General features: G+C 42.2%; 1 protein-coding gene across 1 annotated transcript; it reads left to right on the plus strand.

Annotated features, from left to right (window-relative positions):
* The first annotated feature begins 6370 nt into the window (after window positions 1-6370).
* On the plus strand, window positions 6371-19288 carry Cd40lg (CD40 ligand). The gene is made up of 5 exons (XM_059251443.1): window positions 6371-6543; window positions 8560-8691; window positions 13277-13331; window positions 15398-15460; window positions 18847-19288. Exons 1-5 carry the CDS (start codon window positions 6388-6390, stop codon window positions 19221-19223), a joined length of 783 nt encoding a protein of 260 aa, XP_059107426.1. The 5' UTR covers window positions 6371-6387; the 3' UTR covers window positions 19224-19288.
* The last annotated feature ends 8652 nt before the right edge of the window (window positions 19289-27940 follow it).

Below are 27940 nucleotides of genomic sequence, written 5' to 3' on the forward strand. Positions count from 1 at the left end.
ATTGCTAGAAGTCTAAGGTGGGTCATCCTTGTGGATCCCTGGGAAACTGCCCTAGTGCCCTGTTTCTCCCTATCCCCATGATGTCTCCTTCTATCATGGTGGCTTCAGAAGTCCAGTCGAAGAGAGAGAAGAGGGATTCTATGAGCAAGGGACATCAAGATCCTGATGGGGAAACGTACAGAGACAACCAAACCAAACTAGTGGAGCTTCCATGGGCTAGACTAGGCCCTCTGCACAGATGAGACAGTTGTTTAGCTTGACCTGCTTAAGGGGCCCCCTGGCAGTGGGATCAGGATCCTTTGCTGGTGAATGAGCCCAGTGCCTATGGTGGGAGACCTTACACAGCCTTGGTGTAGGAGGAGGGGCTTGGACCTGCCTCAACTGAACGTACCAGGCTCTGCTGACTCCCCATGGGAGGCCTTGCCTTGTAGGAGGTGGGAATGGGGGTTGGGGTGAGGGGAAGGCTGGGGGCTGGAAGAGGGAGGAGAAGGGGACCTGTGGTTGGTATGTAAAATACATACAAAGTTTCCTAATAATAAAAAAAGAGAAAAACCAACCAAAAAGCCACTACCGTAGAAGCTTCCCACAATATAAACACAGACTTAAAGAAAAAAGTTTTAAAATGGGGTTATCCTATAAGGGAGCAATAAGGTCCCCTCTACTAACACCACCGAACTAACAAAAATCCTCATGTCAGAAATGGGTTATCCCTTTGGAATCGTTGGCCAGTGAGATCCCACTGTACCCCTCCCCCTGCCCAGTATTACAGGCTACTGCCACTGCTCTTGGTTATCCTCCAGAACACGACTGTAAGTCACCTAGGAACATTTCTGTTATCAGCTTTCAGCCTTTGCTCTCAGGCTAAAGTTGTCTGAAAAGGGGCTACAGGTAGGATTTTGAAGATGGAAAGAAAAACCAAATGGAAAAAACAGCATCCATCAGTCAAGACTGCAAGCTTCTAAACTCCACCTCCAGAAAAAAGCCCTCCTTTCCTTATCAGTTGGGGAGGGTTTCTGGTTTTCCTGTCTCTCTACCCACATAACCTAAAGGGAAGCCTGCTTATTGACAGGCCCTACACACTTAAACAGATGCCTCAGCCAGCCCTCCCATTACAGAGAGACATTTGTAGGGGAAACAGATCAACACAGTCACGGAGGAATCCCATGCCATCTCCCCATAAAAATCAACAGTTCTCCACTCATAAATACGGCCAGAACACAAGCAGGGCATGCTAGTACACACCTACAAGTCCCAGCACTCATGAGGTAGGTCTACATAGCATAGTTTCAGGCCAGCCATGGCTCCATAATGAAGCCTGGCTTTAAAACACAGGCTTTGGATAGACAGCTAAAGATCACTAGCCATTTCAGGGAAGCTGACAGTGTGAAAAAGAAGAGACAAAATAAACAAGTGAAAGTGACTCCAGAGGAAAGAGAGATTATTAGAGAAGTAGAATAAGTTTCAAAACAAATACATTCTGACTTGTGTCACCAGCAAGACTGGCCAGTCCTCGTCTTCCTCCTCCTCCTCCTCCTCCTCCTCCTCCTCCTCCTCCTCCTCCTCCTCCTCCTCCTCCTCCCCCTTCCTCTCCTTCCCCTCCTACTCTCCTCCTATTCTTCTTTTTTTTTTTAAAAAAATAAAATGTATTTGAGTGTTTTTTCTCCCACCTGCCTGTATGTATACATATGTGTATATGCCCAAGAAGGTCAGAAAAGAGAACTGGATTCCTTGAGGCTGGAGTTACAGCCTCATGAGCCACCATGTGGGTGCTGGGAATCAAACCCAGGCCGACTGCAAGAGCAGCCAATGTTCTTAATTGCTGAGCCATTTCTCCAGCCCCAGTCCACCCCAGCACTATTCTTCCAGCTTAAAATGTTTTACAGGTTCCCTTTCTATCCCATTAAAAACAGTGTAGTTATATTTACTAATTCCCCGCAGTTTTTCTGATGTCAAACATTCCGAAATTACAAAAAACGAACACTCTGCTCTAGTGGCTAATAGCAGAGCTGTCAGCTAAATCAATTATGATGTGATGTGACATTATTATGATAGACTAAACACAGATGAGGCTACCTTGTGGGAAGGGTATTTCACTTCAAACGTTAATGGTAAGGGACATGGGAATCAGCCTGTACACGTGAAATAGTACAAATAAGTACAACATGTCAAAGGAAAGGAAAATAGCTTAACATGCATGATGAGCAGGGATGAGCATAAATGGGTTGTGAAAGACGAGGAAAGAAACGTGGGCAGGGATTTGCTCATTTCTTGTGCTGAAAAAAAAAACCATGTCCTCTAATGGATAATCTTCCAGATATATTTAGGAAAAAAAGTCTCTGTGGCGCCCTTCATAGAACAAACAAAATACTGATATAGTTAAACTCTTTCATATACACTGGAAATAATTTTCCTTGCAGAAATTATGACTCTATTCTAGATTATCAATATAAAATCACAACCACAAGTGTATTCACACCCAAAACAAGTTGTTGAAGTACAATACACTAAAAGAATGTTTCCCCTTTATAGTTGTTGGTTACAGATCGGAGACTAGGCCAAAAAAAGGAGTAGCATAAAAAGATGGGGACTTAAAAATCTGTATCAGAACAACTGAAAAATGAGACAATCCACATCATTGATTTAATTCTTTCTATAAACTAAATCAACAGTTGTCAACATTTGATTCGAGCTCCAGGTCCTTTCCTGCATGCCATAAATCTCCATATTTGCTGGGAAGAAAGTTTGACTGTCCCTTCTGGATGTAGGAAGTTGAAGGTTTTCTTTTCATTTTTGTTTGTTCTTAGAAGGGGGCTGTGCAGACCAGGACGGTAGCTACCTCTCACTGTGCTTGTGCCACAGGCTCCCAAGTGCTTCACCAGCCCAGGCTTTGCTGAAGAGCTTTCTGTGGGGCCCACCACAATGGCCAGCCCTTCCAGTATTAGAGAGAAATAAGTACAGGAAGTTCCAACAGGAAGGACTTCTGCCTCAGAATGAGACATCATAACAGAGCTGGAGCTTGAAAACTGGAAAACTAGCCATTGTTGCACCATGCAAAAGGACTGTTGTGAAAAGGACAGAAAGAGAGAAGCCGCTGACAGGACACCTCAGTGTCATGCACTTGCAGAGCAAAAAAGAGGCCCTAGGGCTAGAGGGGGAAGAAGGAGGGAAGAAAGAAGAAAGGAAAATAGGGGAGAGAAAGAGGAAGAAAGGGAGAGGAAGGGAGAGACAGAGGAAAAGAAGAGAGGGAGGGAGGGAGGGAGGGAGGGAGAGAGAGAGAGAGAGAGAGAGAGAGAGAGAGAGAGAGAGAGAGAGAGAGAGAGAGAGATATTCAAGGAATGAATTGAAATACGAGTCCAGTACACTAGAACCATTCAAACATTCCAATATGCCAGGGCACATGTCATGGCACTGCCTTGAGTCTGGAACTGAGTCTTAGGTCCAATTGGATTGTCTAATATGGTCACATAAAAGATTTCAATTGAATCTAACAGTGTGGAAGGTAGATGAGTGGGACAGGAAAGGAAGCCAGGAGACAATTTGGGGTGCTACAGTTTAGAAAGCCAAGAAAAGGAAGGAGTCAAGGCCTGGGTTTGGTTGCTGACAGGAGGCATGATGAGAAGCAGTAGTAATCGAGAAGCTGTGGGGAGAAAGAAGACCACTGGAACTGGACAGCCATCTAAGGTAAGACAGAGAACAGATGCGCCAATGACGCTCAGGTCTCTAGCCTCTCTAGTTAGGTGCACGGTGAGGCCAGTTGACTGGGATAAGAAGACGAAGAAAGCAGAGGGAAAGGAAAGACAGATAACCAAAAAGAAGACCAAAGTTTTGTTTGTTTGTTTTTCGAGACAGAGTTCCTCAGTGTAACAGTCCTGGCTATTCTGAAACCCAGTCTGTAGACCAGGCTGGCCTTGCACTCAGAGACATCCACCTGCCTCTGCCTCCCGAGTGCTGGGATTAAAGACGTGTAATGGGTACAAAAACGAAGATCAAATGAAGAGTAGAGAGCATTCTAAGAGGAAACAACTCTTTAGATCCATGAGTGGCTTGTAACTTGAGCAAGGGGATATGTAATAGTAACTGAGCCATATAAATCCCCAATAGTGGAATACAGTTGTATTTGGTAGACACAAGGGGACAACCTCAAACTAGGAATGTGAGCAGGACATGTCATAGATAGCCTATACAAACGCCTGGTGAAAAACAAGATCAATCATTTTCACAATGCATATAGCGTCATGTATACCTGAAATCTATACAGTTTTTAATCAGCCAATCACACTTGGTAAATCTGTCAAATAAAATGGAATAAAGGGTCATAGTGGTACGGAATTCAAGGGTGGAGACTATCCAGAAGAATGGTAAAAAAATAAGTCAGGAGAACAGCAGAGAAGGCACTCAAAAGGAATGCTGAAAAGCATTCAGACAAAACTATAACTGAGCTAATAGTGGAAGCAGCAGTTTCAGTGTTGGGTTGTGGGCAAAAGTCAGGCTTCAGGAGGCTGGCGATGAAGAAGGGGGAGCAGGAAGGCTGACCGACTCTTTCTTGAAGTTGATCACACAAAAAACCCCTGACTTCCTGTCCGAGGTCCCTGGAGCAATCTCTCCCTTAAGCTTGGCTGGGCCAAACTGATCTTCACAGGGCCTGTGTAAATAGAATTTTCTATAATTACGTGAAGTTGACCTGGGACACAGCCCTGAGAGCCCAAGCATGCTCACTTGTCTTAAGAAGCAAAGCCTCTGACTTGACTGATCAAAGTTTATCACTTGCTTTGAAGCCACCTCCTCAGCAGATGTAGTGACAAAGTGCTCAGGTCTGGGCCCAGGACAGGAAGCAGAGGCGTGGGAGGGCAAGACGGCAGGCGCTAACTCCACAGACGGCAATGCCTAGCAGAGCAGTGCTACTATTTCCTATTTGTCTCTTAAAACAGTTTTGTAGGAATCACCAAAGCAGTTTTATCATGGTTTCTACGTGAGGTCGGGATGTGGGAGAGGGATTTCCACAGCTGTGTTCAGTTTGAAGGCCATCTGATATGACATCACAATAGCCACTCATACACATTTAATCCTGCACAGTGTCACAACCTGAAGTCGCTTGGCCATTGCTATTGTTTTTTCTTTATTATATAAAGAGTTAGCAATCATTTGAAAACCTCATTGCTTAGGCTAAGAAAACCATTAAAAATAGGAGTAACTGAACCAGGCAGTGGTGGCGGTGCACACTTTTAATCCCAGCACTCAGGAGGCAGAGGAAGGCAGATCTCTGTGAGTTCGAGGCCAGCCTGGTCTACAAAGCGAGTTCCAGGACAATCAGGGTTACACAGAGAAACCTTGTCTCTAAAAACCAAAACCAACCGACCAACCAAACAAACAAAAACAATAGGGATAACTACATATTGCATAAGATGCCTCAAAAGTCTCTTTCATTCCCATCTTCACCCAAACCTACAGGCTAAGGAAGACAGGTTGCCCTTTATGGAGGAGAATCAGAGCTCTAGAGGAGCAAAGTGATTTCCTGGGGTCTCTAAGGATGTATTGGTACAGCAAGGACTAGAACCTAGGTTTCTTGGCTGAAGTTTGTTCTTCTTATCCTTAGACACACATCAGTATAATGGACTGTAACCACGGAGACAGGCAATGTGGCCCAATCAGCCTAAACATTCTCCTTTAGCTTCATTCCCAAGGTTTGCTCTGAACGCTCCAAACACTGTAGGTAGTTTGGCCTTTTCTCGAATTCTCTTCCCAGCTACAACTTATTTAACAAATAGGGAGCCCTTTTTTGCTTTATGACCTGTAGTTTTGACTAGCAAAGCTAGCAAGATTTCATTGAGCTTAGACATTAAAGAAACAAAGTCTGGAGAAGCAATTGTCTAGTGGCACACTGGGCAGGAAATCAATCCATATTTTTGCTATTTTTCCTTTCCCCTTATACCAGGTTCCAGGTTATATGAGTAAGACTGAAATTGAAATAAGTTCATTACTAGTGGACTCATTTGTCACTTTCCTTGAAACTGGTGAACCCCAAAATTTAGACAGTGATAGGAAAATACTGCCATTGTCTCTTAAGAAGTCTGTGACATTTCAAGGCAAGAATGAATGTATGGAAGAAGAAACTCGTTTCTTCTTTACTAACAAAAGGGAAAGCCTGGAAGTGAATGACATGTGTGTAGTTTAAAAAAAAAAGGAAAGAAAAGAAAAGAAAAAACCTTTACGTAACTTTTTTTTTTTTGACTGGGACAGAAGACTACGAAGCACATTTTCCAGGAAGTGTGGGCTGCGACGATTGTGCGCTCTTAACTAATCCTGAGTAAGGTGGCCACTTTGACAGTCTTCTCATGCTGCCTCTGCCACCTTCTTGGTCAGAAGACACCATTTCAACTTTAACCCAGCATGATAGAAACATACAGCCAGCCTTCTCCCCGATCCGTGGCTACTGGGCTGCCCATGAGCATGAAAATTTTTATGTATTTACTTACTGTTTTTCTCATCACCCAGATGATTGGGTCAGTGCTTTATGCTGTGTATCTTCATAGAAGACTGGATAAGGTAAGGTGACCTACAAGCCTCCATTAACTGAATTGGGGGTCTTATTGATTTGGGGACTGGTTGATTTAAGTTCTACGCAAATGATGGAGGACAGTAGACTCAATCCTTAAGTGGATTAATAGTCTTGTTGCATAATGCTTATTGACTAGACAGCGGGGGTCTCACATTTTTGCCTCTGACTAAGATCTTGGGATCTGAAGTCAGACAGCCTGGTTTCAAATCCTAGCTTGGCTCTTAACTGCTCTGAGATTCTGGGCATGTCACTTTATATTTTTATTTTTCTTTCTATGCCAAGGAAATAGAGGTGAAATTGGTACCCATGCCACAGGTCAACTGAGTCTAGCCCTGTAAAGCACTTAGAATAGTATGTAACACATAATAAGTGCTGGACCAGCAGCAGGTATAGTTATTTCCTAAAATTTGCTTCATTAAGTAAACTGTTTTTCCCCACAAAGACAACATTTTTATTTAAAAATTTAACCCAGACAAAAAGAGCATTGATTTGGTCTAAAATTCCATTGTGTTTTGGATTAGTACAGATATGTACAATGCCCTCAATTTGCAGATTTAAAAAAAAATCAGAATGGTGCTCTCCGTACAATTCTTCAATGTCAACTGCCATTGTAAGCTGCTCTGTGCTCCTCTGAGGTGTTTTACATACTTAAATGATCTGGTATATAGGAGCAAGAGAGGACAGGGAGGGAGAAGACTAAAAAAAGGCTACTTCAGGATTGATCTTGTGTCCATGTATTGGTTCACTTCCACTGATGGGCATGCGGGCTGTGTTACAAGATGCCAAACACAAAAGACTAGGAGAAAAGTCATCGAGTAGCTAGTTGTTCCTAAAGCTTGGAAGTGAGGACAGTGACGAGGCAACAACTGGATGGCTGTATTTTCTCTGGGATCATCGGCTAGCCTTTCTTGAAACAAGACCTAAATGAAGGTCATGAAGTTCCTATCACTATAAGGAGAGGTAGAGCCAGATAACGAGAGTGGAGACTATCTGCTTGCCTACTCAAACTGGATTTCACTGCTGAACAAAGAGACAGGGTCTGGGTCTGACTGCTTATTCGGTGGGCTCTGTCAAATGCCTGTATATCGACATTGAGGGTAATGGAGATATTATAACTCATGTAGACCCAAACACGCTATAACCTTTAAGTAAACCCTTAATGACAGGCAAAGCCATTGGCAAAACTACACCTTATTTTTCTGTTTTGTTTTTGTTTGGTTGATTTGGGATTTTTTTTCTTTTTGAGACAGAGTCTCGTAATTTATCCCAGAATAATCAGGAACTGATCATAGATAGGCCAGACTGACCTTTAACTCACAGCAACACTCCTGCCTCAGGTTAGCAAGTGCAGGGATTGCAGACATCTTCCACCATGCCTGTATTGGTTCTCATTTTGAAAGTTAAGAATCCACACTGAAGACAAAAACGTGGTGTGGGATTAGTTGACAACACAAGTTAATAGCATACATTTAATTACTCCAATATTGGAAAAGTAAATATCTCATTCACTTTGGGGTTGAGAGATAATTTCTTTAAAACTGCATAATGCTTTCTACAAGTATTAAAGAAAAGAGAGATGTAATTATAAATCCACATTACGAATGAACTCCTTTATAAAGCCCCATGTTGTGAACACTGCCATGAAGTAGGCAAACTAGCTCAGCATCAAACTACTTTATTGCTGATGAGAAATATGGCAATTATAGGATATTGCTGTGGTGGTACATTGAAAAACATACACTTTGTGATGAAAGGTCGCCAGAATAGCTGTGATTTCTATGCAGAGTCATAGAGAACATGACATCGGAATCACTGGCTTTTTAGGTTGTTAAATGACAAGCATAAAACAGCAATAATTCAACATAATAACTTATAATATTCTCCATTTATGCTCTCAAAGCCCTCCTCCCTTCAGTGCTATGGAAGCGAATGTGGGTGCAGGCATCGTTAGCTGCATTCTTCTTCTCTATGACACTTCTCATAAGCCTGTTCTTTCAAAACAGGTAGAAGAGGAAGCAAGCCTTCATGAAGATTTTGTATTCATAAAAAAGCTACAGAGATGTATGAAAGGAGAAGAATCCTTATCCTTGCTGAACTGTGAGGAGGTGAGAAGGCGATATGAAAACCCTGTCAAGGTAAGGTGTTCAGTTCCTGACAGATTTCACTGAGAAGTTTCAGTACATTTCCTAGTTGTGCAAACTGAATTCTGACCCTGGAAAGGTTTCAAACTGTAAGCAGGGGTGGTGGTCACACCTTCAATCCTAGTTAGTGCTCTAGAGGCCAAAGCACAATGACAGACCGCCATGAATTCCGGGCCAGTTTGTTCTACAGAGTGAGACATCAAAATGTGTTGTATATAAACACACACGTACATATATACATATACATATATATATATATATATATATATATATATATATGTACGTATACACACACACACAGGTGGATGTGGAAATGGATACATACAAAAAGCACAAATGAGGACAAAGCCTTAGGATAAAATGAAAATAAAAGTTGGACATGTGCATATTACTGCAATAGAAAAGGATTTCTCTAAAGAACATACATACTCTCATGCACAGCGACACATGACTCATCAGTACACACATGCTATCACCACGCAGTAGTTGTGCAGGACATACAGTTGGAATTTTGTATTTCTGTATTTCTCTATTCAACCTTTAATATCCTCCCATTGTGAAACCGGAGTCTGATCTCTATTTCTTAGCTTGGCAGGCCATAAGGGAAGAGATGGCCTGTCCTGATAGTACTAGGTGCTTATCCAGTGGTGAGAGGGACTTCGGGTACTGTGATAGGGTGGTCTTCCCTTCTACTGCACAGGAAGAGGTGGATGCCCATTCTCAGTGCCGCTCACAGTACAGCCATTGTAACATTGCTCGATCAGGAAGCCATTTCACTCTAAAGATTTGAAGCTTTCTAAACATTCCGGCTGTCATCCAGCTTCCTGGTAACTGAATATCTAAAACACAACTTTCCAGAATTTTTCCATTTATTTGTGCATCACAGACATGAGTTTAAGGTGCTCTTTTTTCCTGAAACAGAACATTGAAAACTCTCCCTGCCCATTTCCCTTCAGAACACTGATCCTAGTACCTGTGGCCATCCATTGGCTAATTTAGGGGTTGTTCTAGGAGACAGTACTCACTGCACATTGAGGGCAGCTCTGTGTCAGGTGGGTGGTCATCTGAACAAACCAACAGAAATTAAGTCTTACGTGAAGATAATGTATAATTAAATAATGGAGTAAAGAGCGTAAGATCTTACTTCATTTGTAAATTGAACACACAGAAGTCACAGAACAACTTGCGAGACTTGATTCTTTCCTTCTACTGCATGAGTCCTGCGGATCCAACTCAGACCCTCACGCTTGGCAGCTGGGGCCTTTACCCACCGGGCCACCTCACTGTCCTCTTCAGATCTTGTTTATGGACTTAATATATATCCTCTTGTACTGTCAACAAGGTGGAATTTAATCCAGTGAAGGAGATTCTAAAAGCTTATTCCTAGGCCACTTACTGGGATCAGAATATAGTTCAAATCTGCCACTGGTTTCTAGGATCTTTATATTAAATTAAGTTCTTTATATTAAATTAGAACTTATTTATTTAGATTTTTTGAGACAATCTTGTATAGCCTAGGCTTGTCTTGAACTTGCTATGTAGCTGAACACTTGCACTCCTGATCCTCCTGTTTCTAACCACAGACATGTACCACTGTGTCCAGTTAAATCTAGGTTTTATTGTTTCCATTCTCTATAATGCCTAATTGCTTTTCAAGTTAATTTTTTATTATGCAAGGTTGTAATGTACCTTGTATTAACACCTGTATTCCAGAATCTGGGATTTAGATAAAACCCCTAACATTTTATTTGCAATATTGGTGAGTTCAGGAAATGTCTTAGGTTTCCCCGGTGCTTGCAGGGTGCTGGGTGTAATGCAAGGTACTGGGAGATGTTTCTAATTTTAATGTGTATGAAGTTGTGTTAGAGACGATGGTTGATAATCCCAAATGGCATAATGATTATGTTTTGCTGAAGAGCCTTCCGTCTCTCTGAGCTCATTTCTATTGTGTGACAGAAGGAGGATGAGACTCTCTCTCTAAGGACACTCCCAGCTCTGGCCTTCTCTCACTGTGTGACCAATCTTCAATTTTCTTGAATGGCGGTCAGTGAAAGTGGTTTTTCCCATTTTTCCTTCTTACAGAGAGCTTTCACAGGTGACCTGCCAATTCCCTTTGTCCTTATTCAGGTCTGATGTGGAAAGCTTCCAGAACCATCTACCCAGGATAGGAGTAAGGAAAAGAGCCGGTTCTGTTTGTACGGAAAAAAAAAAGTAGAACTTTTCAAGCATATCGGCCAAGGCCCTAGTAATATACTAAATGCCTGTCGGGAGTGCTCCTTGCATCTACTGCAGCAGCTAAGGAGCCCTAGGCAATGCTGTCTTTACTTTGGATATAAAAGAGCTGAGATGCAAAGTCTTCTGGCCCCTTTTAGACCGCGATTTCACTAGAGGTCTCACTCAGCCTAGCAAGTCAACTATAGACTAAATCTAGATTAGATCTGTGTTTTCTTAGCTAATATTAGCGGGCTTGGGACCTTGATTCAGCTAGCCCAGAGTAACCCTGAAGTCACGGGGCCTGATGGGATCCTAGAAATAGATGCAATTCTCAGGTATTAGAATTTCAGTCTTCTCTCTCCCATCTCTGCAAAGTGCTCACCCAATTTTCATTTAAATACCTCTCATGATAAAGAGCTCACTAACTTCACAGACAAGTATCACAGAGCTCTCACTGTGGGAGGGAGATGCGAGGCAGGGCTCATGGTAGGGCAGTGGAGGCACCACTTTGAACAGCGTAATTGTACCTTAAAATCTCCTTTGCTCCCTGCCCAGAATGGCCAGTCCCATGGTTATCTGTCTACCAATGTCTGAGGTGCCTTGGATGGAATCGAATCATTTCCATTTTAGGTTAAAGGGTACTGTATCCATATCTGCCACCGTAGAGCTACCACTGAGAGCCAAATCATTAATCCGCGATTTTTCTGAAATTTGACTTTAAAAAGCCTTTCAGTTTCAGTGAAGAGTGAAGCCAATAAATGAATAAACAAACAAACAAACAAACAAATAAATAAAAGCTCTGGGGAGTGTGGCTGGGGGAAAGTTCACAAAAAGGCAGGACTGGGTGCACAAAAGACAAACTTTGCTGACTTCACATTTTCGTCTGGGCCAGGCCCCAGCACTGCGATGACTTAGCCTACAAGTAGTATCTTAACTTCAATCATCACACTTGAGCGTTTGAAAGGACACCAAACAGTCATTTGTTTACTTGTTGGCTCGCAAACATTTTCCTGTTGCCACGTTGCCGTAGCACCCCACTGCAGCTCGAGTGGAAAGTTGATCTGTGTAGACCCTGTGAACATCTGTGTAGCCCATGTGAACCTTTCAAGGCTCAGATTCCCCTTTGGGACTCCGTGCCTTATGCCCTCACATCTGGCGGCCAAGCTGAGCGTGTAGCTAAAACAGTGGAGAGTAGCAACACAAATGCCTTTTTGGGGTGAGGAGTGTGAAGGAAGGGCCCTGCAGACATTAGGTTCCAGGAATGTCAAGGAGTACAGGACTATCAGATGTGGAAACGCTACAGTTTTCTTTCCCCTCTTGTTCAGAATGGAGTGATGAAACAGACTGACCCAGGTCTATGAATGTGATCCTACGTTCTGTACTTCATTTAATCCTCAGACCCTCTGGATAACCTCACACTTGGCAGGCTTTTCATCCAGTCTCCTTAAAATGGCGGCAATAGCTTTTATCATCTCTCAGTCTACATAGAAGGAAGTCTGTGTTGGCTTCCTTAAGTATGTCTGGCATTTTTTCACCTTATAAGTAAAAGAAATCTTTAAGTGTTGCATTTAGCTAGTCATTGTGGTACACACCTGTAACCAGCATTTGGGAGGTAGATGCAAGAGGGTTAGGAACTCAAGGTCACTCCCAGCTTCATAACAAGTTCAAGGTTAGCCTAGGACGTATGAGAACCTGTCTTAAAAACACAAAACAATGTACATGGAACTAAAAAAAAAATAGAAATCTTAAAAGAAAAAACAAGAAACTACATGTTTTGAACACCATTGCCAGCATTAAGAGATGGCCTATATTTCCTGAATATTGATTACTCTAAATAAGTACAGGCCATACAGGATAGCAATCCACAAAAGCACATTCAAAGTGAAAATCTGGATTTCTCTCCCATGATCATATTCAAATCTTTTCCTATGAGGTTTCAAAGCAATTTTATTCAAACAGACCCACACCTGCATTGTGTTTAATAATATTCTGTATGCCAGTTCCCAGTTCTGAATTATTGCCCCATTCAGCATTATTTATCAATGTCTGTCAAAGGCAGGGAGGTCAAGGTCATAGAAAGGGTCAGAATCACAACCTCTGGTCTAGGGAGAGCATGGTAATGGAGATAATAAGGCCTGGATTTTGCTTCCAGAGTCTCCCCTGAGTTTTCTGGGCTGTAAGCTCATCTGTCAGAGCCAAGGACTCCCAATCGCTAAGATGGAATTAACGACAGCATCTTAGTCTATATTATAATCTTCCCCAGGCCCAGACAATCCAGTACTGACAGTTGTCAAATGAATGAGACCTTGAACACCCTAAAGCAGAGTTTCTCTCAATTGATCTTTTGCAATGATTCTCCTTTTAGGATATAATGTTAAACAAAGAAGAGAAAAAAGAAAATATCTACGAAATGCAAAAAGGTATGTTGCTATTTACCAATTTCCACAAATGCTTAAAGGGTAATAAGAAGCTTTAGTTTGTCCATATGAAACAGGGAACATTTAGCCCTGGAAATAAAAGAAGGTACTGTTTGTCAAATTGGTACCTTCTTGGGCCTCGGTGATACAGAAAGGCTTTTTATGTCCACATTGATGAGGCTTTGTTCCTGTAATGTGGACAATATCAAATATAAAAGAACCCCACATCCAATACATTTATCCAAGCAATCACACAATCTGGCTCCACTTTCAGAGAACCAGATGACAAGAAATTCATCATTTGGTAAAAAGTGGCATTCATCATTCAATGATAACTATTTCGTGGGAGGACAGTACCCTGTGGGTCTCTGGGATCAATAAATACAATACTACATTCTAATCTTTGCCCTGTTCTTGAGGGGAGAGTGTCCTGGACATCTAGGGGTCAGAAAGGGACTTTGATGGCTCTCAAATCCAGTACACTTCTGAGAATATGAATCCCCTTTTAAAGCATCACTGAGCATATGACCTCTGCTCAGACATGTCTAGAGATAGAACACCTTATACTTAATAAGACAACCTGGTCTATCTTTGAATAGCTCTAATAATAATATTAAGGTCAACATCTACTCAAAAAAGTCTTATCTCAAATTGTGTTCCTGGAATGTCTACTTATTGAACATATTTCTGTTCTTTGAGGCTATACTAAGCAAAGAACAGTTCTTTCCCTATATAGCAGCTGTCTGGTTACTAAAGACAGCAACTGTGACCCTGAGTTTCCATTGGACTTTTTCTTATCTATGCTAAACATGCCCAGCACCTTCCACTGTTCCCTTTATAATCCTTTCCAGGTTCTTTCCTCTCCCAGGTATTTCCTTTTCTGAACACAACTCTCTCTAATTTCTGTTAGAATATGGCATCCCCCAAACCAGTGATACGTGGAGTGACTTGAGTAGCAGAAAAGGGAAAGGGATGCTGTTGCAGAAACTATTACATTGCAGTTATTGAACACAATGCTATACCTACACAAATCTAATGCACATGAAGAAATGTATACATATAAAGGTGTAGACACAATTTTCTTAGGTGAAGAGAATGCTCAGAACCTGTCTCAACCAGTGGTCTGTGCCAAAGGCCATCTATCCGACTCCCCTGAAGCTTTCATCCTCACAGTGACTGCAAGACATGTTCAGTGATGCTATGTTATTTGCTAACTGCAGTGCAATGTTAAGGAAAAGCCCCTGTGGATGTTTGTCTTCAGACAAATTATAAACTTGACCAAATTGGTCTTTCAGATCATACGTGATTTTATCATCAAAACATCTTTCATAATATACCTACAAAATTCTCAGCACTGGGCTCATAACTGGGAAGAAAGCACCCACGGTTTCTACACTTAGGAGATGAGCACTTTTAATTGGGAAGCAAGGCTCTTACAAGAGAAAGAGAGCTCAGTTTGATAGTCTGTACAGTCATTTGACCAAATCAGACACGATAATCATATTACCAGCTCAGTGCCCACGCACAGCTTTGGTGCTCACTACCATTCCAGTGTACGGCAGTTGTTCTTAAAAACAAGATTCACGCTGGGTGGTGGTGGCACATGCCTTTAATCCCAGAACTTGGGAGGCAGAAGCAGGCGGATCTCTGTGAGTTCAAGGCCAGCCTGGTCTACAGAGCGAGATCCAGGAAAGGCGCAAAGCTACACAGAGAAACCCTGTCTCGAAAAAACAAAAAACAAAAAAACAACAACAACAAAAAAAAACACAAAACAAGATTCAGGGTAGATTTAATGTAACATGTTTTAGCCCATATCCATCTGTGTTGAGAGGAACTGAGTATTTAATATCAGGAGAAAGGATCAATAGAAACAGCCAACACAGTTTTTCAAGGATTAGAAATCACCTTTTCCTTCAATGGAAAGGATTACTTACTGGCCCAGTTTTCCTTCCTTTAAGGTAAACTACCTAGCACAGTCACTGTCATGCAGTTGAAGAACTGGACTCATTAACTCCATGAGCAGTTGTCTATTTCTTTGGCCTGACAGTGTGCTTTTGGTTTTATTTCAGGTGATGAGGATCCTCAAATTGCAGTACATGTTGTAAGTGAGGCCAACAGTAAAACAGCATCTGGTAAGTCCCATAGCATCTGAGTGAAAGCCACCCAAGCGTGGGAGTATGTGTGTATATGTGTGTGCGTGGAACGGGGGGGGGGTACTCCAAAGCTATGCAGCCTAATCATGAGACACTTCTCTTTCTCCAGGGACCAATTTACAAACCTACCCATATAACTCTCCAACACTGTCCTTTGTTATCAAAGTCAGCTCAAATTCACAGATGGGACTTAGAGCGACAAAAGGAGATGGGAAGGAGTCCCGATGTTCTCATTATGTTTTTGCTCAGTGGCTGATTCTAAATGATGAATGACTGGGTGGAGGAACCATTATTTTGCAAGCATAAAAAGAGATGGCAGGTAGTGACCTCTTCACTGGGAACATCCCTTCTCCTAAGACCTCTTCACTGTGTATAAATGGGTCTCAGGAGGTCTTTTTTGTCATCTGTCAGTCCCTGTGTGATTAACCCCAGTCTTAGTGGGGCTGACCTCAGGGAAATTAAAGGTAAAATCATTTTGTAATGATCAATAGGCGCCAAGATGTTAGATTTTTCAATGAAGTAACAACAGATGGTATACTCTGATCTTTTCAACACTGGATGCTTTTATTTCCATATAGATCCCACCATTATTCTAGCCTGTAGTTTTCCCCCAAATCTCTCCCTTGTGAGGGCTGATGCTGTAAAATGTGTCACATCTGTAGATGGGTGGAAACATGTATGCTAGCATGAATTTCCCCATGTATATAAAGGCAAGAGCATCAGAGTAGCATTTGAAAGCTTCAGCAGAGTGCTCTACAATGGAGTTCTAAATCATGTGTGTGCATTTGTACCCGTGTGTGTGTGTGTGTGTGTGTGTGTGTGTGTGTGTGTAAGAGACAAAGATAGAAACACAGAGAAATAGAGGAAGACTCTATCTTGTCTTTGAGGTGACTTAAGCTCCTCAGTGGGTATAACACACAAGCACATGCATGATATTGTGGCTCAGAGCATAGAAGTAAGAATCCTGGTTGGCAGTTTGTGAACATTGTGGTTCAAGAGCCATGAACAACTTACTAATTGAGTTTAGACAGATCCCACTCATCCTGTGGCAGTTTTCTTTCTCACATACTTCGCAGGGTAGTTTTGAATATCAACTAATGTGGGAGAAGAGATACATTGTCAAGCTGTGTTATACCAGCATAAGGTGCTGGTACTTAGCTCACTTCACTGTGATATCCAGAGAGTGACATAAAGTCCTTCATGGAGACCAGTTGTTCCTATAATATTTATTCATTTTGTCATATAACATTCTCTAAAAAGTATGCTTATAGGAAAACACCATAAATATTGCCATGGCCAGGGAAGCCATTCACATGATATATTCACTTCTGCACTAGATTACAGCAACAGAGAAACCTCTTGAAATCACTTCCTACTGGTCTTTGTTAAGTTGTACCTAAATCTTTTGGTACTGGGATATATTCAGTGGAATTTTGAATTTTTCAAAACGCTGTGAATTGGCACTGCTTGTGAAATATTTCACAGTCTATATCACAGTAGGTCTTCATAGCACACAGTAGGAAAGACAGTGCAGAGCACTGCAGCTCCATTCTCATTCTTTCCTGGACATGATGCTACAAACTTGACCTACATGCCCTAGTAAAAACTACAACGAAGTAAAGAATTGACAAAGTGAAAAAGCAGTACCTAGTGGCACACATCTGTAATCTCAGTGCTAGGGATGGAAGCAAAAAGATTAGATGGTTAAGATCATCCTAGCATACAAAGCAAATTCCAGGCCAGCCTGGGCTACATGAAATCCTGTCCCCCAAAAGGGGAAGAAACACAGGAGACAGAGGTAGGAAAACCTCTATGAGTTCTATGCTAGCCTGGTCTGCATAGCAAGTTGCAGGCCAACAAAGGATGGGTAGTGAGATCCTGTCTCAGCAAAGAAAAAAAATGTAAGGGGGGGGGGGGACCTAATTCATTGAACAGAAGCAAATCTGCTCATTTTTTTTCAGAATCAAACGGTCTAAAAGTGAAAACACCATAAAACAAACATCTTTTATGGAGAATTTGGTGTACCCAGAAATATCAGGCATGATAAGATGCCTTCCTATGCAAAAAGAGAAGTCTGAACAAGAAGCATCTTATGCCCTAGTTGGTGTAAGACCACCAAGTTAAATATTTCGAAAATATCAAGAAAGCCAATATACCAATACTTTTACCTCTCCCCACCTCCCACCCCTCACCTCCATCAAACCTAGCTTTCTGTGGAAGCTGAGATTTGAAATCATGTGCACACATGACTTTGAACCCACTCAATGTCTCAGCAGAGAAAATGGCACACTGTTGGTGGGGACTCTGCCGTAGCCACAAGAATATGGGTACTTTCAAGTTGGTGGCACCCACTACAATGAGAGATCAAAACGCAGTTAAATGAGCACATGGTTTATTTTCATACTTCCTTACCTATTTTAGGCTTGGTCGTGGGAGGCAGGTCAGGTTTGCGACAGCATAAAGTAGGAGGAAGAAATAGGGTCTTGTCTCTGAGCTGTCACTAATCTAGGTAGACTGACAACTCTTTGTAGAATTCATGATAAGCTAAATATTCACACATTAGCAAGAGTTTTATGCCATGCATAATTCTGAAATCATTTGCACTTCATTTTAAAGGCATTTATTCATTCATTTACGTTTGCATATGTATGCCTGTGTGAATGTATACAGAAGTGAAGGGTAGTGGGAGTACACAAAGGTCAGAAGAGGGCACCCTTGTCTCATCACTCTCCACCTATTCTCCTGAACCAGGGGCTTTCCTTGAACCTGAGACTCATGTTTTCTCATGTAGGGTGGATACCAGCATGTCCCTGTGATCTTCTCTACACTCCACCTCTCCAGTACCTTTTGTGTTGTTTTGAGACAGGGTCTCACTTAGCCCACATGGGTCTCAAAGTCATTATGTGGCCAAAGATGACATTGACCTTGAACTCAAGATTCCCCACCCAGTGTCTGGGAATTCTAGGTGCACATCACCATGCCTGGCTGACCATTTGCACTTTCTTAAATTCAAGGGCAATTGGCTCAGAGAACTCTAAAGAGAGAAAACGTGCTGTTTTCTTGAACTTTCAAGTCTCTGAAATAAGCTTTCATATTGTCTCTGCTCTTTTGCCGAGGAGCTTAGGCTTGGGGAGATCAAGTGACTTGCTCAAGCTTGACGAAAACCCAGGTTGGAAGCTGACACTAACTCTGAAGCCCGTGTAAACTTGGTATCTATACTCACCATGCCTCTGATGGCCATAAGGTGCCTGGAGAATTCATTCTCACATAAAGTCAGCATCCAACCTTAAACTTTATTTCCTGTTGGAAAAATATATGACATGCTATGCTTATGCTCACCAGGGATTTCTCTCTCTTTGTTACAGTTCTACAGTGGGCCAAGAAAGGATATTATACCATGAAAAACAACTTGGTAATGCTCGAAAATGGGAAACAGCTGACCATTAAAAGACAAGGACTCTATTATGTCTACACCCAAGTCACCTTCTGTTCTAATCAGGAGCCATCGAGTAAAGATCCATTTTTAGTCAGCCTCTGTCTGAAGTCCACCAGTGGATCTGAGAGAATCTTACTCAGGGCGGCAAATACCCACAGTTCCTCCAAGCCCTGTGGCCAACAGTCCGTTCACTTGGGAGGAGTATTTGAATTACAAGAAGATTCTTCTTTGTTCGTCAACGTGACTGATGCAAGCCAAGTGATCCACGGAATCGGCTTCACATCTTTCGGCTTGCTCAAACTCTGAACAGTGTGCCGCCCTAGGCTGCAGCAAGGCTGCTGCTGGCAGTCTTCCCTATAGAGCCAATCAGTTAGGACCCGCCCCCTGTTGAACTGCCTATTTATAACCCTTGGACCCTCCTCATGGAGAACTATTTATTATGTACCCCAAGGCACATAGAGCTGAAATAAGAGAATTACAGGGCAGGCAAAATCCTAACGGACCCTGCTCCCCAAGAGCTTGTATTCTGAAACAGCAGCTCTACTGATGTATACAACCAGAGAGCCCTAGGAAAAGACAGAGCCATAATGCACAGATGACAGAGCTCGGATGAAACAGTAGATAATTGGCCAAGCTCAGGTGTGTTGATTTATGAGTGCGTCTTTCAGTGGACAGTGCACTTGACTTACCAGGAAAGATGCAGAAGGGCAAGTGTGAGCCTTAGCTCACAATCTGTTATGGTTGACTTGGGGTCCCTGGGGCCCCAATAGGCTAGTTTCTAAACTCTCCCAAGGAGAACTGAGAAACTCTGCCTCCGTCTTCCCCCCAATACCCAACACTCAGTCTTCAATCTCTCCAATCTCTCCAATCTCTCTCTCTCTCTCTCTCTCTCTCTCTCTCTCTCTCTCTCTCTCTCTCTCTCTCTCACACACACACACACACACACACACACACACACACACACACACACACACCACATACAAAGTCATGCTGTTACTGACTGGTTCTCTTATTAGCTACCCTGTCCCTGTCTACAGGACTGTCAGGGCAGGATAGACAATAGCTCCTGGCCTGCCCATTCCTCCTCTTGGAATGACTGTATTTAATGGAATCTGTTGTAGCTCCCTGCAGTCTTCATTGTTTCTGTAGTGAACTTAATGATTATGTTATTATTTATTTTTGAATAATAAAGAGCCTTTACCATTGTTTTTGTTGGTTAGTACTTATAGCTCTCAGCCTAGTCGGGGGCGGGGAGGAAGTATTTGGAGGGAGTTGTACCAACTCTTTTTGCTGTACCATAAACTTAGTTCTCAAGCTAAGCACACAGCCAGCTATCTTAGTGACAACGTATTCTCTGGAAGTGTGCCATCATAGCCTTTGATAGATGACATGGAAGCCTGGTCGGTGAAAAGCAATCTGGGCCTCTACTTCCAACTTGCTCTGTGAAGGTTGCAAGGGATTGACATTTTAAAAATTGATCCCAGCTAAGAGAGGCTGGAGAGAGAGCTTTAAATGAGAAGCAGTAGCAAATCTTTTTAGCAACTGTTTAGGTGACTCTGCTCTAAGCAGAGGAAATGGAGCTGGAGCATCATGAGGGCGATTATTGGCCCTCGAGCCTTCCCACTGAAATCAACAGAATCATTTCTTGCCACCTCCAACTGTGGTGGAAGAAATGAGTATGTAAGAAACTCAGTTTAACTGGTGGGACGTTATGCTTAAGAGAAACACATTCATCAAAAAACCACTACTGTAGAAATAAAAGGGGGAAGGAGAAAGTGTCTTTCCTCATGTCCTTCCTCTTCAATAGTGTGGCTGGTACAGCTGCATCTTGACTGGAGCTCTTGCATTATGAAAAACCCACTGTAAAGCTGAAACCATGCTGGACAAACTTGTGTGTCTGCACACATCCCCCAACAAAAGACCTTTAGTATGAACAAGAGTGATCTTGGTGGATTTAGGAACTCACTTGAAATTATGTGCACCATGTGTTTGTACCTTCCAGGAAGGAGCAAAGATTCTTCTACTGTATTAACTGCTGATGGGGGTCAGGGTGGCTCAGTGGTAGTGTGCTTTTCTGGCAAGTGTGAGGCCCTGGGGGCCATGTAAAGCACTGCAAAAGGGAAAAAAGCATCAACTGACAAACCTCTGCATAAGAGGTGGGAAGGAATCGAGGCAGCATCGTAGACAGTGGCAGCATCGTAGACAGTGGCCATGATGCTCTTACACTGTGGGCCTTCTTTAGGAAGGCCAGAATCCTATGCCTGCTTTAAGGAAGGCATTGCCTCAGTCAAAAGAAAGAGCAACAAAGCATACATCATAATTCTCTCTTCCTTATAGCAGCTGAATGCCCATGTTGTGGAACAATCTTCCTCTTGGGTTTTGTCTGAGTTAGTGGGGATAGTGTGGGCAAGGGACTTCACTGTTTTGGTAGAGTTTGCCACTTGGATAGATTTATTTTTATTTTACTTTTGTACATTTTAATTAAAATATAATTACATCACTTTCTCCCTTCCCTTTCCTACCTACATCCCTGCCCAAGTTCCCTTCTTCCAACTCCTGCCATGTCCCTCCACTCCCAAATTCATGATAGCGTCTTTTTCTTTGATTATTAGGGTTACATATATAGGAATTTATAAGTATGCACAAGTACATGACTATAACCCATGGAGTTCATTTTTATTTTTGTTGTTTCTGTGTATGTGGTTTCAGGGATGACCACTTTGTAAACAGTATCTTCTAGAAATGTCTGTACAAACAAGACCAGAATAGCCAGGCAGATTTTAAAAAATAACCTTCATAGACTAATGACCTCTGAATTTTTAGCCTACACTCTTGTTCTGTGGGAGCCATTATCTTCCTAGCTATTTCTACTTCTGGAAAGGAATATATTTCAAAAAAGTAGGATGAGATGGCTGTTCACAACTGAGATACAAGCATGGTTTTGGGGAGAGGAAGGAGGATAGAATCAAGTTCAAGGCCAACATGGTTTACATAAGGAGATCCAGGCTAGCCAGGGCTGCACACTGAGACTCTTTCTTTAAATTAATTAATTAAATGTTTGTAACAAGAAGTAATATCATTGATATAAAACCCTGCATTTTTTTTTTGTTCAAGCCCATGGGAGGCCTGCCCCTTTCTGAATGGAGACGGAGGAGTGGATGGGGAGGGGGGTTGATGGGAGTCGGGGGTGAGGGAGGGAGGGAACGGGAGGAGAGGAAGGAGGGGAAACTGTGGTGGGTATGTAAAATAAATGAAAAAAATGTTACTAAAATAATAAACCCTGCATTTTTCTAGGCTGCCTCCTGTTTTCCTGTACTCTCTACTGCCCTCTAGAAGCTGCTTCCCACAACTCCATCCTGGTCCTTTTTCTCTAAGCTTTCACCCCAAGTAGCCAAAGGCCCTCAGCCTCTCATCTCTCAAGGTCCCCTCTCTTTTTCGAAAGACTCTAAGTGCTGCCCTTCACCCTCTCCTTTATGCCATAGGATCTCTGCTAGATTCATAGTTTTAAAAACCACCTTCATGTTACTAGTGGAATACCTTTGGGATGGGGATGTTTGGGTTTTTTGTTTGTTTTGGCTATGCTTTTTGAGACAGGGCCTCACTCTGTAGCCCAGGCTGGCCTAAACCTCACTATGTATTCCTTGCTGGGCTCAAATCTATGAAGATCTTCCTGCCTCCAATTCTCATTCTCCTGGGACGGCAGGAGTGAGCCACTGTACTCAGGTCATAGCTTGAGTAATTTCCCTACACCTCAGCAGTGGGCTCAGGCCCGTAGATCCAATGCATACAGATGGAACTCCCGATCTTGTCTCCTGTGTGATGGGCTCTTCTCTCAGTGTTTCTCATTCCACTGAATGCCATCTTCCTCACCCTGTTTAACAAACCAGAACCCTGACTTTACCAAGGATTCTCCTGCCTCCACCTCCCAGGTGCTGAGATTAGAAGCCTGTGCCACCATGCCTGGTTTGTTCAGTACTAAGGGTTAAACCTAAGGCTTCATGCATGCCAGGCAAGCAAGCAGTCTACCCACTGAGCCAAGTCCTAGCCCAAAGTGCCGGCTTTATAAACACGTCACTTCTACATTCTGTGGAATGGTGGGGCAGGAATAATTTTTTCTAAATAAACAGAAAATGAACAAAGTATAAAATACTGCTGTCTTTGCTATTAGATAGGAAGCAAGTAACCACAAAATGCAAATGTGTGCTGTGACATGCTTTCAGCACAGAAGCACCCTACTTAGAGGGAAGCAGCTGTAGACTCTTGTGTACCAGGCTTTTTCTTTTAGGCCGCCAGCCAGCTCCCAAATCATGACACACAGACTCATTATTAGTTATAAATGCTTGGCCTAGATTAGGCTTGTTTCTGGCTAGCTTTTTTAACTTAACCTGTTTCTCTTTATTTACCTTTTATTTGATTGATTGATTGATTTATTTATTTATTTATTTATTTATTTATTTATTTATTCTCTTTCTGCCAGCCTCACCTAGCGTTTCTCTGCCCAGCTATTGATCGTTAAGCTCTTTATTAGACCAATCAGGTGCCTTAGGCAGGGAAGATGAAAAAGATGCAACTTATCTTTACATAATTAAACACACATCTTTACACCATTAAACAAAAGTAACACACTTACACAGTTAAAGTAATATTCCACAGCATATGCAGAAGTAACTCATCTTTACATAGTTAAAGTAATATTCTACACCACTCCTGGGCTTCCAGTGGGAATATTTTGCAGTGTATTCAACTATCACCACAGGACCAGATCCACTATGTTGAGAGCTTAGGACTTCAAAGTGGGAAGGCACCTGGAACTAATATGATGACTCTTACTCCGTTCTTGCTGTAGTACTGTGGTTAACTCTGGAGCTAGTCAGATAGAATTTTAATCCAGGCTCCATAATTTATCGACTTTCTAACTGTGGACAAATCATTTAACCTCTGGGTCGCAGTCTCCACATCTGGAAAGTGGGGACAGTGAGAATATTGTGTTTTTCAGGGTTGATGACGACTCGAGAAGAGAGGCAGCAGAGAGCCCCAGCAGACTCTGCTCCCTCAGACTGATCATCAAATGAAACATACTGTGAAAGCCACATTAGTGGTCTGCATCCAGCATTGCAAGGGGATGGCGGCGTGTCTGAAAATAGTTGACGCATCTACACTCAAGGATCTTACTTGGCAGCTCTGACTGAGAAGCCTTACCCATGAAGTGGAAGAATGAAGGCACTGAGTATGGAGTGAAGTGAAAGAAAAATACAAAAAGGAAAGAAAGATAGTGGGAGAAAGACAGATTTCTGGGAGGGGGAGAGGGAGGGAGGGAGAAGAGATGAAGGGAAAGGGGGAGAAAGAGGAAGAGAGAGAACACAAGGGGCCATGTGCAGCAATTGCACATCTGTGAATCTGTACTCTAGCATTACAGTGGCTGAGACAGAAAAGTAACAAGTTCGTGACCAGCTTTAGGCTACATTTGAGTTATCTGAGACCAGTTTGAGCTATGTAATATCATCTTTAAAAAACTTGACACCTGCTGGGCAGTGGTGGCGCACGCCTTTAATCCCACCACTTGGGAGGCAGAGCCAGGTGGATCTTTGTGAGTTCGAGGCCAGCCTGGTCTACAGAGAGAGATCCAGGAAAGGCGCAAAGCTACACAGAGAAACCCTGTCTCGAAAAACAAAAAACAAAAAACAAAACAAAAAACAAAACAAAAAAAAAAACTTGACACTTTTGGGTTTTGAAAAGCAGTTTCTTAGATTTGACAATTAAGAGTTCACTGCTTCACTGGAGATGTGGCTCATTCACAAAATGTTTGGATATCATGCATGAGGCCCTGTGTTCAATACCCAGTACCCCATACAACCTGGCATGGTAACACATGCCTGTAATCCAAGAAATCAGAGGTAGAGGCAGGAGAATTAGAACTTCATGGTCATCCCGAGCCACATAGTACATTTGAGGCCAGCTTGGGACACAAAAGACCCTGTCTCAAAACAACTAATGAAATGGAGCTCATTGAGGACTTCCCAGGGTTTGACAGCTGATGTAGAAGCCGCGTTTAAATGGGTATAAAAGGTAGAAGAGGAAATGTGGTATATAGAGCATAAATCCAAGAGGTAGACCAGAATATTGACTCAAATCACCTCCACCATGTATTACCACGTAATTCAACATCTCTGTATTTTTATTCATCTGTAAGATGGAGATAACAGCAAGAAAGTCCTGATAGGGTCATTTGAGGTTTACATGAACCTAAGTATGTGAACCATTTAATACAGTGCTTAGTATGTGGGAGGCACAAAGTTAAATGTAACTGTTCAAAGCATGAAAGAACCAGTCAGGCAGCTGAAGCAGAAAGTGAATTTGGTATCTACAAAAATGTGGGGTCACAGAAGTGAGAGGCAGTTCGAATCTGGTGAACTAATGGCTTCAAAGTCATTCCGTGGCAGTTGTGATCCAAATGTTAGGAAGCTGCTGCTACAACCATGGTCTGGCACTGTTACTGCTACAGTGTCATCCACAAAGATTGAGCAGAGACACTGCAATGGGGACTACAGACACCACAGTATGTTGGGAACTTCCTGCAGACCACCAGAAGACAGACTTCGTCTAAAATATACACTCCCATCTTCTTAGCATAATTGGAAATGTATGTGAACCCTCATTGTATCCAAAACCCTTGCTGCAAGACTTTGGAAAATATGTTTGCCCTTGTGTTTCAGGGGAAGCATGAGGATAAGGACAGACAGTGTGGAGCAGCAAACAATATCCAGTTCAATCTATCTCCTCTCTTCCCTCCCTCTGTGTGTAGAGGGCATAGGTCAACGTCAGGTATCGTTGCACAGGACACATCCGCCTTTCGGATTTTTTTAACTTTATTTTATTATGATGATGTATGCATATTTATGATGGGCAGGGCGTGCACATGCAGCATCCCATGTATGGAGAGGTCAGAGGACAACTTTGTGCAGCTGCTTCGGCTATATGCGTGCTCCAGGGATTGAACTCACATCACTAAGCTTTCACGGCAGGCACCTTTACTCGCTTAGCCATCTCACCAGCCCCACCTTAGTTTTGGAGATAGTCTCTCACTGGCCTGGAACTCAGTGACCAGGCTAGGCTGGCTGGCCAGTAAGCCCCAAGAATCTGCCTGTCTTTGCCATTTTAGTTCTGGGGTTATAGGTGTGTGCCACCACACCATCACTTTTACATGCGTTCTGGTGATCTAGCTCAGAGTCTCCTGCTTTCATGACAAGCACTTCATCAACCGAGTTATCTCACTGGCCCACAGCTCCAATACTTTTCATCCTGACTGCTGACACCAGAGATCACAATTGAAAACATCCCAGATTGACAAACTATTGTAAAATACAAAGAGGAACGAGTACCTGTTTAGGAAAATGAATGTATCTTTCTTAATGTTGCAAGTAAAATTGTGAGATGTACTTCAAGTGGTTTGTAAGTTGAGACCCAGAAGATGAAAGAGAAGTTAAGGGAAGTTCTATGTCACCAGCAGATGACATTTGCTCCCTACTTTACAGGGATGATCACACTATGAAATAGAACCTTAAGTGGAAAAGGTAGGTTGGGGGAAGGCTGATGCGAATGGACTAGCTAAAGTTTCCAACCTCAACCTACTCTTCACCATTTCTGAAAGAAAAAAAATTGGTGTGTTGAAGGCATATATCTGCATTCTCATGTTCATTGCAATACTATTCACTTAGTCCAGATCTAGAATAACCTACAGCTGGGCATGGTGGTGTGCACCCTTTAATCCCAGCACTTGGGAGCCAGAGGCAAATAGATCTCTGTGAGTTGAAGGCCGGCCTGGTATATACAGTGAGTTTCAGGCTACCTACCCATGGCTACACAGTGAGATCTTGCCTCAAAATAGATAGATAGATGTTAGCTAGATCGATATATATAGAATTAAGGTAAGAATCTGTGAATGGGTAGATGGATAAAAATGTGGTAGATATACACACAATGGAATACTACTTTGCATTCAAAAAGAAGAAACTAATTTGTAACAGTATTAATGAACCTGGAGGGCATCGTGCTAGATGAAATAAGACAGGCTTTATATTTATAAAGGTTAATACTGCACATCTCAGTCCTCATATGTGGATTATAAAAACATAAACTCATAGAATAGGGGGTAAAATAGGGTTTAACTAGGGCCTGGGTGGGGAAAGAGAGAGGGCATTATTTTGATCAAAGTAGACAAAGTTTCAGTAGAATAGGAAGAATTCATCTGTGCACAATTCAGTAACTATAGTTAATACTATTTGTATATTTCAAAAGAGTTAAAAGCAAGGATTTTAAATGTTCTCACTATAGATATGGTAATATTTGAGGTAATAAATGATATGTTATATTAGCCTATGACCATAGATAGCATGATATATGTATGGATTGAAAGCTCACACTGTTGTCACCAACATGCAATTTGTGTTTGTCAGTTGAAATAAAATGACACTTAAAAAGATAACTTCCTGAACATCAATCAGTAGAAAAAATAAACAAATGATCTTATTTATAAAGCACTGTTTATTCTTGTTTATTGAAAATGTCCATTTTAAAAGTCTTTAAAATAAAAACAAGTTTAGAAAATTTGAGTTCCTGTAAGAAGGGACATGACAGAGAAGAAACTGAAAGGCCTCTAAGGGCAGCAGTTTAATTACAGAGGAATAGGAACCCATTTATAGAGTACTGTAAACAACACAACTATGGAGACACGGCTGTCGGGTTAACATGGCTTCATTTCCTTTATATTATTTAGTGTGTAAGCGCGGGCAGCCCACTGCACGAGTTTCATTATCCCAAGTACCAAGGGCCTCTCCTCAGAAGGGCAAAGTCCCCAAACATGCATATGTACACATCCTTTTAGAGACCTTTCAATGTCCTAAGCAGTCAACTAAATTATTTGGTAATCACTAAAGTGTAAAATTTGCATTTATTGCAAACTATTGACTAAGCACAGGCAGGACACATGTGAATGTCTGGGTTGCTATTGTTGTTTCTTATTTTAA

The sequence above is a fragment of the Peromyscus eremicus genome, chromosome X (assembly GCF_949786415.1).
Source record: "Peromyscus eremicus chromosome X, PerEre_H2_v1, whole genome shotgun sequence".
NCBI lineage: Eukaryota > Metazoa > Chordata > Mammalia > Rodentia > Cricetidae > Peromyscus > Peromyscus eremicus.

Coding starts and splice junctions, on each gene's coding strand:
- Cd40lg (XM_059251443.1), top strand. CDS start 6,388: ATGATAGAAACATACAGCCAGCCTTCTCCCCGATCCGTGGCTACTGGG. Junction 6,544..8,559: donor TTCATAGAAGACTGGATAAG/GTAAGGTGACCT, acceptor CTTTCAAAACAG/GTAGAAGAGGAAGCAAGCCT. Junction 13,332..15,397: donor TATCTACGAAATGCAAAAAG/GTATGTTGCTAT, acceptor GTTTTATTTCAG/GTGATGAGGATCCTCAAATT.